The 8,931-nt window shown below is 56.5% G+C and overlaps 2 protein-coding genes across 4 annotated transcripts in view; one reads left to right on the top strand and one right to left on the bottom strand.

Annotated features, from left to right (window-relative positions):
• Nucleotides 1-666: 666 nt before the first annotated feature.
• Nucleotides 667-6,822, top strand: POLR2J (RNA polymerase II subunit J). Of its 3 annotated transcripts, none has more exons than XM_025379011.1 (4): nt 667-886; nt 3,288-3,377; nt 5,398-5,572; nt 6,250-6,483. In XM_025379011.1, the coding sequence occupies exons 1-4, from the start codon at nt 834-836 to the stop codon at nt 6,283-6,285; spliced, it is 354 nt and encodes a 117-aa protein (XP_025234796.1). In that variant the 5' UTR covers nt 667-833; the 3' UTR covers nt 6,286-6,483. The 3 variants fall into 3 exon arrangements, with proteins under 3 accessions (XP_025234796.1, XP_025234795.1, XP_025234794.1); XM_025379010.1 differs by having other exon boundaries at nt 690-886; nt 5,398-5,602; nt 6,250-6,822; XM_025379009.1 differs by having other exon boundaries at nt 690-886; nt 5,398-6,822.
• LRWD1 (leucine rich repeats and WD repeat domain containing 1) overlaps nt 6,766-8,931 on the bottom strand; it is an 8,106-nt gene continuing 5,940 nt past the window's right edge. The window contains exons 12-15 of the mRNA XM_025379002.1: nt 7,625-7,716; nt 7,325-7,480; nt 7,128-7,240; nt 6,766-7,023 (exon numbers count right to left, since the gene is read on the bottom strand). Of these exons, the coding sequence (XP_025234787.1) occupies nt 6,883-7,023; nt 7,128-7,240; nt 7,325-7,480; nt 7,625-7,716 (502 nt within the window). The 3' untranslated portion in view covers nt 6,766-6,882. The remainder of the gene's footprint in view (nt 7,024-7,127; nt 7,241-7,324; nt 7,481-7,624; nt 7,717-8,931) is intronic.

The following is an 8,931-nucleotide window of genomic DNA, read 5'->3' on the forward strand; positions in this document are numbered from 1 at the left end:
TTTTTCTTTTTTTTTGAGACAGGAGGCTCAGACGGGAGGCTGAGGTAGGAGGATCTCTGGAGCCCAGGAGTTGGAGGCTGCATGATGGCGCCACTGCACTCCCGCCTGGGCGACACAGGGAGACACCTTCTCTAAATAATAATAATATATAAAAAGATAATACGTAACCCTCCGGGCTCCCCTCTCACTTCTGTATACACCTGCCTCCTTCTGCATCCGTCACCCAATTGTTCCTCCCGGCCAACAAGCCGGTGGCACCCCCAAGGCAGGGGTCCTGCAGCAGTCGGTGTAGGCAGCCTGCGCAGAAGGCTTATCATAGATCTGCCTCTGGCCACGAGATCTTCTGCTCCCCCTACGGCTGCCAGCCGCAGCTGTCCACTACCCCTTAGCTTTGTTATCTCTATTCAGGGGCTTCCTGCTGCGCACTCCAAAGGGGTGCAAGTTTCCAAAGAGAGATCAAGGGATATGGGGAGCGGAGAAAGGTACAGCTTGGGGTTCCCGCTCAGCCAGGACTAGGAGGTCTCTGTGGGGGCAGAACAGCCCGCCTAGCGCTCTGAGCATGCGCCGAAGAGCGCCCACGGGGGCAAGCCACGCCGAGGGGAGGGGGTGGTGTGTGGGGGGGGGCGGGCCTCCCGACTGACGCATGCGCAGAGGCAAGGGCCTCCCTCGGGCTTTTCTCGCGCCTGCGCAAGATCCTCCAGCCCGAAAGGGGGCGATGAGCCGATCCTTACGCGGGTTTGTCTCGCTGGAGTAATCCGGAAGAGGCCTCTTATCAGGGCTCTGGAGGAGGCGGCGGCAGATACTTGGGGTCTGGACGCGACGGCGGCGGGAGCATGAACGCCCCTCCAGCCTTTGAGTCGTTCTTGCTCTTTGAGGGCGAGAAGAAGTAAGTGACGCTGGCTGCGGCGGGCCGAGGTGCGCGGGCGTGCGACTGTCGCATTCTGGGGTGTCTCCTGCCCATCTCTTGCCCCGGGAGGGAAACAGCTTTTGCTTGATCGACCGCTCGGCCTGTTTTAAGGCCGTTCCGCGAGGCAGTGACGAGTGTGTACATTTTGCAGATGAGGACACTGAGGCTCGGAGGAGCAAGTTCCCCCGGACACGCAGGAAGTGGCGGGGTTGTGTTCGAACCTAGAGTGTCTGGTTCTCCATAGCCCTTTTCCTCTGGGATCTGGCAGCCTCCTGTCTTGTCTCTCGCCCTCCACTTCCATCCTCCATCCCCCATCCCCTCCGATCTGTCAGCGGCCTGTGTAAAAGCCGCAGTGGCTCCTCGCTGCCTGCGGGTTGAAGGAGTCCAGGGGGAGAGAGCTTGGGCTCAGCCCCTGCGTCCCCCACTTAGCTACTCTGTATCTGTGACTTGATCTGCTGGAGGCCCTGTTTCCTCATGTGGAAAATGAGTTTATTACTGTACTTAAACATGGGATTCAGGCCGGGTGCGGTGGCTCACGCCTGTAATCCCAGCACTTTGGGAGCCCGATGCGGGCGGATCACCTGAGTTCGGGAGTTCAAGACCAGCCTGACCAATATGGAGAAACCCCTACTCTACTAGAAATACAAAATTAGCTGGGCGTGGTGGCGCGTGCCTGTAATCCCAGCTACTCGGGAGGCTCAGGCAGGAGAATCACTTGAACCTGGGAAGTGGAGGTTGAGGTGAGCGGAGATCACACCATTGCACTCCAGCCTGGGCAACAAGAGTGAAACTCCATTTAAAAAAAAAAAAAAGGGATCTGGCCGAGTGCGCTGGCTCACACTTTTAATCCCAGCACTTTGGGAGGCTCAGGTGGGAGGATCGCTTGAGCACAGGAGTTTCAGGCTGCAGTGAGCCGTGATCGCATCACTGCACTGCAACCTGGGCGACAGAGCGCAATCCTGTCTCAAAATAAAAATAATTGGATGAGGTAATTTGTGTAAAGCTCTTGGTCCAAAGCTCAGCACCTGGAAGACCTCATAACCATTGGCTCTTACTGTTCCCAGGTTGCCGTGCAGAGGTCTGGGTGTGGCCCTTGCCAGCCACTTAGGCCTCCTTTAGAGCAGACTCGCAACTGGGGACCATTTGACCCCACAAGGGTCATTTGGCAATAACTGGGAACATTATTGGTTGTCAAAGGGGTTATGACTAGAATCTACTGGATAGAGGTCAGGAATGCTGCTGATGTCCTACAATGTCCACAAGACAGCACCCCACAGGAAAGAATTATGCACCCTAAAATGTGTGTGGTGTCAACGTGGAGAAACCACCTTGGAAAAAAGGAACAGGGCAGGCATGATGACGTGCACCTGTGGTCCCAGCTACTCAGGAGGCTAAGGTGGGAGGATCACTTTAGCCGAGGAGTTGGAGGCTGCAGTGAGCTAGGATCACACCACTGCACTCCAGCCTGGGCAGCAGGAGGGATCAGTTGAGGCGAGGAGTTCAAGACCAGCCAGGACAACAAAGCAAAACCCCATCTCTACAAAAAAAAAAAAAAAAAAGAGGAATTCAGAAAAGGCCAAGGTTCCATAGATCTGGGGTAGCAGGAAGTAGGGGACCGGGTTGGCGAGGTCTTTATGGGATGAAGAAATTGAGAAAGGTCTTCAGGAGGAGGCAGAGCTTGTTTTCCTATATATATAGGAATATATATACATAGGAAAAAAAAAATATATATATATATATATATATATATATTTTTTTTTTTTGTCAGAGTCTTGCTGCAAGCTCTGCCTCCTTGGTTCATGCCATTCTCCTGCCTCAACCTCCCGAGTAGCTGGGATTACAGGCAGCAGCCACCACTCCTGGCTATTTTTTGTATTTTTAGTAGAGATGGGATTTCAACGTGTTAGCCAGGATGGTCTTGATCTGACCTCGTGATCCGCCCGTCTCGGCCTCCCAAAGTGCTGAGATTACAGGTGTGAGCCACTGCGCCCAGCCTTTATTTTTATATTTTTGATACAGAGTCCCTCTGCTGCCCAGGCTGGAGTGCAGTGGCGTGATCTCGGCTCACTGCAACTCCACCTCCCAGGTTCAAGTTATTTTCCTGCCTCAGTCTCCCCAAGTAGCCAGGACTACAGGCATGGACCACCACACTCAGCTAATTTTTTTTTTTTTTTGTATTTTTAGTACAGACAGGGTTTCGCCATGTTGGGCAGGCTGGTCTTGAACTTCTGACCTCAGGTCATCTATCCACCTCAGCTTCCCAAAGTGTTGGGATTACAGGCATGAGCCACCGCACCTGGCCAGGAGGAGGCAGGATTTAGACTCAGGGTGGGAGGAGGGGAGCCCCTGCCCCTCATCTGTGGCCTCTGCATCTTCCTAGGATCACCATTAACAAGGACACCAAGGTACCCAATGCCTGTTTATTCACCATCAACAAAGAAGACCACACACTGGGAAACATCATTAAATCGTAAGTTTCCCATCACAGGCTCTCATGGGCTGTGTTTAATGGGCCCCTCTGGGCAAAGCACAAGTTCCAAGATCTTTCTCAGTCTCTCTGAGCTACAGGAGGTCCTTCTGGGGGCTTGCTGTGGGCATTTTATAATCTTGGTACCTTTTTTTTTTTTTTTTGAGACGGAATCTTGCTCTGTCACCCAGGCTGGAGTGCAGTGGCCGGATCTCAGCTCACTGCAAGCTCCGCCTCCCGGGTTTAGCCATTCTCCTGCCTCAGCCTCCCGAGTAGCTGGGACTACAGGCGCCCGCCACTTCGCCCTGCTAGTTTTTTGTATTTTTTAGTAGAGACGGGGTTTCACCGTGTTAGCCAGGATGGTCTCGATCTCCTGACCTCGTGATCCGCCCGTCTCGGCCTCCCAAAGTGCTGGGATTACAGGCTTGAGCCACTGCACCCGGCATCTTGGTACCTTTTTATCAAAATGACACTGACCTCCATGTCTTCACATAAGCCACGCTTCTGTAGTGGCTTATTCTGTAGATGAACATGTGCATTTACATTCACTTTTTTTTTGTTTTTTTTTTTCCCGAGACGGAGTTTTCGCTCTTGTCGTCCAGGCTGGAGTGCAGTGGCGCAATCTTGGCTCACTGCAACCTCCGCCTCCCAGGTTCAAGTGATTGTCCTGCTTCAGCCTCCCTAGTAGCTGGGACTACAGGCACACGCTACGATGCCCGGCTAATTTTTGTATTTTTAGTAGAGATGGGGATTCACCATGTTGGCCAAGCTGGTCTTGAACTCCTGACCTCAGGTGATCCACCTGCCGGCTTCCCAAAGTGCTGGGATTACAGATGTGAGCTGCTGCGCCCGGCCTTACGTTCACTGTTAAGTGCACATTCTATAAATGAACGAGCAGCAGATTCCAGCACAGTAGGCCTGTGTGGTGTTCATGCTAAGGGGCATTGAAAAGCAGTCAAGATTAGCTCCCTTCATGCCACCTGTCTGTGACCTCAGTGCCACCTGGGACTCTAAGATGTATGTGGCAGAGACTAGAACTTCTATTTAACAAGAGAAAGAAGTAGGAGAGTTCTGTGGCGTTCCAGTGCCCCTGATGGGTGCCCTGCATTAGTTGGTGGATGTTCGTTTACACCAGTGAGGTCCTAGCCAGGTGATCGGTCAGGGATGTGACGGCCACTCTGGCCCAGGGACTTGTCATTTTCCTGTAGACTTGGCTCTTCCCTCTGGTGCCACCAGCGAAGCCAGGCCTTTCCCTGTCTGTGAGTGGGGTCTGCCCAGTCTCCTGGTGTGGTCGGGCACAGGGATGGAGGACTCTTGCCCGGAGCCCAGCCAGTGGGGGACCCAAGCTCTCCTGGGGCCCTGCTGCTCCCCTCCTCTTGAGCCCAGTGTTGCCAGCTATGCATGGGTCCCCCTCGTGGTGCTCACACCACTCTGAGCTGCTCTAGAGGAGACCCCAGTGTGCCCAGGGCACAGTACGTGACGCAGCGCCATCCAGTGTGCGTGGCCAGCCGCCGGCAGCTGTGCTGCTCGGAGGACAGAGTTGCATTTCCATTCCACTCACTGCTCAGAGCCTGGGCCCTCCTCTCCTTGCTGCCTTTATTTGCTGTGTGGAGCTCTTTTTGGGCTTTTTGGGTCTGAGTCACTGAACACTGTCTGGACATTCGCTGCCTAGGAGATCTCTCAGCCAGCACTGCGGTTCCCTGTGGGAAGAGGTTGCTGGAATCCGTTTCCAGCTTGGGTCCTTCAGCCTCATGGATGTGGGGGGTGTGGGGGACCGTGTGTGTGTCCTTCAACATCATGGATGCAGGGTGTTATGTGTGTGTGTGTGTGGCGGGTAGGGTGTTCCCACATGAGGTATCTTCCTAAAAGCATTACTTTCCTTGAAGACTTTTGGGGAAAAAATTGGGGGGTTGGATTTTTGGCTAGAAAGTCTGTTCTGCTCTGAGCTGGCTGCCACCCAGCTTGGGCCTGAGCCCCGAGGGCATGAGGCTAGACCTTCACACTGTCTGTCCCTGGACCGCAGACAACTCCTAAAGGACCCACAGGTGCTATTTGCTGGCTACAAAGTCCCCCACCCCTTGGAGCACAAGATCATCATCCGAGTGCAGACCACGCCGGACTACAGCCCCCAGGAAGCCTTCACCAACGCCATCACCGACCTCATCAGCGAGCTGTCCCTGCTGGAGGAGCGCTTCCGGGTGAGGGCGGGGCCCAGAGGGGCGGGCGGCGTGGGCTGGACACCGGCCCATGTGCCCATGCCTGGGACAGCCCTAGCCTGTTTCTTCGGAGGTCTTGGGGCAGAGGCGGTGCTCATGGAAGGGCAGGGACTTCCACCACAGGCTTCAGGACGTGTGGACTGAGAGGTTGTGGAGTCCAGGCCTGCGGCTTGCCTGCCCCATGGGACTTCCGTAGCGCGGCAGGGTCCCCTCATGTGCTGTGAGCCGGATCGGGGCGGGGAGCTGCTGTCCTTTGGGGGTGCTCTTCTACGTCCCTTATCTGTGGTTGGCAAGGCCTGGTCCTTCCGGGCCTCTGTCTGGGAGGCAGCTCACCCCAGTGTGGCCCATGCCTGTTCCCGGCAGGGCACCTGGGAGTCTATAACAGTTTAGAGGGGAAAGAGCCACAGCTTGGGGGATTTCAGTGTCTTGAGTCATCTGCTCCCCAGGAAGCCTGTGGCCCCTGACTCCTGCCTGGGCTGCCATAGAGAACGGCTGGACTGGGCCAGCTGGGAGGGCTCTTCGGTTGCTCCACTGTCCTGGGAAGTGTGGCCCATGGCTGCCCTCCAGGAAGGGCCTGGTCAGGGGATGCTGGGCTTGTTTCCCCAGCGTCCTTGCCCCAGCCGTTCCAACTCAGTCTCCGCCTTCTTCCTCTCTCCCAGGTGGCCATCAAAGACAAGCAGGAAGGAATTGAGTAGGGGCCAGAGGGGGCTCTGCTCAGCCTGTGAGCCCAGTTCCTACCTGCGCGTGACCCTCCGCTCCAGGCACTACGCCGAGGAGAGCGGCCAGTCCCAGCCATGGCCCGCCTTGTGACCACCCCTCACCCTGACACCGACGTATCCTGTACATAGATTAGGTTTTATATTCCTAATAAAGGATGGCGGAAGAGACCTGGATGTGGACTTGAGCAGCGGTGACTTCACAAGCAAATGGATGGTCAGGCTTGATGCAGGCAGATGACCTGTTTCAGGGGGCTCCAGTTGGCGGGGATGAATTCATTCTGGACCAAAGCTCCGGAGCCCCGGGTCTGCTGGGGAGGCAGTGCTGAGCCGGAGGGAAGTGTGCAAACCCATGAGCTCCCATGAGTCTCTGCTCCAGAAGCCTCAGCTCCTGGGCCTGCCTGTCAGTCAAAGCAGGAACACTTTTTCCTGCATAACTCGAAACACCTTTCCACAGGCTTCTTGTCCACAGTAGAGAGTTTAATAAAAACATTCACTGATAGAAAGACCCCCACCCCCATCGGCCCAAAACTGAATAAGTTAGCTGTGTCCCTGGTCCTCTGCGATGGTGTGAGGCTACAGCCTCCCCCAGATGGCTACGATGTTGGAGTCCGTCAGGGCGGTGAGGTAGGTGAAGGAAGCATTGGCCACCACCGTGTTCACCATGGTCTTGGTCACCGCCTGGCCAAGGGCCCAGGGCTGGGGCCACTTCAGGATCTGGTGGGGGGAGAGAGGAGGGCTGGGCTGGGCTGCTGCTGACCAAAGGCAGGGTCCCTGATGCCTTGCCAGCCCAAGCCTGGGCAGGATGAGCCGGGCGGTACCTGCGTGGGGGCCTGCGGGGCTGCCGGCAGCGGGGGTGGCTGCTTCAGGATGTTGCTGACATCGTAGAGCCACACGTTACCCTCCTCATCCCCACAGAGCACGATCCCCTTATCTGTCAGGACAGAGGTGGAGCCTGAGTCGGGGCAGAGCTCCCAGAGGCCCTGAGGGGATGGGGTGGGCAGGCAGGCGGGCTCACCAGGGCAGGCGCTGAGCGAGAAGTAGGCCAACTCGGTGGGTGACCACTGCAGCCGTGCCAGGACCACCACTGCCACCGTGGACTGGCTGCCCCGGCCCCCCCACGTCTGCCTCCAGCTCCACAGGCAGATGGTACCCAGGCCGCTCCCCTTGGAGGCTGTGGGGGAGAAGGGAGAGCTGTGCAGAGTGGCCCCTCCTGGACACCTCCTCCCACTAGAGATCATCAGAAGCCCAGCCTGGGGACAAGTGGCCCATCTGTGTGCCCAGAGGCCAGGCTGTCCCGCGAGCTGGGCTCACTCACCCACGACGTCCTCATTCACAAATGCCAGCCCATCCACTCTCCGTCCAGATGCCTCGGAGCCCTCAGAGAAGACGAATTCCACTTCACACACCCTGTGGGGCAGCAGGAGATGCTGGTTGGCCATTCCTTGCAGATAGAGAGCTGCCTGCTCACCCGGGGAATCTGCAGGGCACCTGCTGGGGACCCTGCCCTGTGGGAAGGTGGCACAGAAGATGCCACCAAAGATACATTCTTGGCCCCAGGAAGGTTCAGTTTGCCCTGGAAGGGGGAGCCAGCACCTGAGTGTCCCAAGTCACAAGTAGTGACCCAGAGGCACGAGGGGGTGGCTCTTCCAGGACAGGACTAGGCCAGGTGGTCTGAACAGGCTCTGAAGCGAGCCGGTGCTTCTGGGACCGAGTGTGAGATGAGCAGGGGCCCTCCTGGCAGTCAAGTAGGGCAGGTGTTTCCAGGCCATGGCCCAGGGGGCTGTTGGGGGTATCTGCTCTGACTCTAAAGACGGGAATGGCTGCTGAATGTTGCAGAGCTGAGAGCATTTGGGAGTGTCTGCTTGGAGAAGTGTCCCGGCAGCTACCTGACTCGGAGACTGGCCTGGAGCCAGGAGGGTGGCCCAGCAGCTAACCATGGGCCAGGCCTGAGCCAGTTGGGCAGAGGGCATAAGAAGCGTCTTAGACATGGGGACCAGGCACACGGGCAGGGAGGGAGGAGGCAGCCCAGGGGCTGCTGGTGAGAAAGATAAGCCCATAACTACCGCTGCTGCCACCAAGGCCCCTGCTGCTCCGTTCAGCACAGCGCTGCTGTGTGGAAGCTCCTCCTGGGCTCTTTGTTGTAGGTAGGCTAAAAATCCAAATCTTGGCCCAGGGCGGTGGCTTATGCCTGTAATCCCAGAACTTTGGGAGGCTGAGGCGGGTGGATCACCTGAGGTCAGGAGCTCGAGACCAGCCCGGCCAACATGGCGAAACCCCATCTCTATTAAAAAGACAAAAATTGGCCAGTGCAATGGCTCACGTCTGTAATCCTGGCACTTTGGGAGGCTGAGGCGGGTGGATCACCTTAGGTGGGTGGATCACCTGAGGTCAGGAGTTCAAGACCAGCCTGGCCAACGTGGCGAAACCCCATCTCTATTAAAATACAAAAATTAGCCGAGCGTGTTGGCTCACGCCTGTAATCCCAGCTACTCAGGTGGCTGAGGCAGAAGAATTGCTTGAACCCAGGCGGGTGGAGGTTGCAGTGAGCCGAGAGTGTGTCATTGCACTCCAGCCTGGGCAACAAGAGCAAAACTCCGTCTCAAAAAAAAAAAAAAAAAAAAA

The sequence above is a fragment of the Theropithecus gelada genome, chromosome 3, assembly GCF_003255815.1.
Source record: "Theropithecus gelada isolate Dixy chromosome 3, Tgel_1.0, whole genome shotgun sequence".
NCBI classification, from domain to species: Eukaryota; Metazoa; Chordata; class Mammalia; order Primates; family Cercopithecidae; genus Theropithecus; species Theropithecus gelada.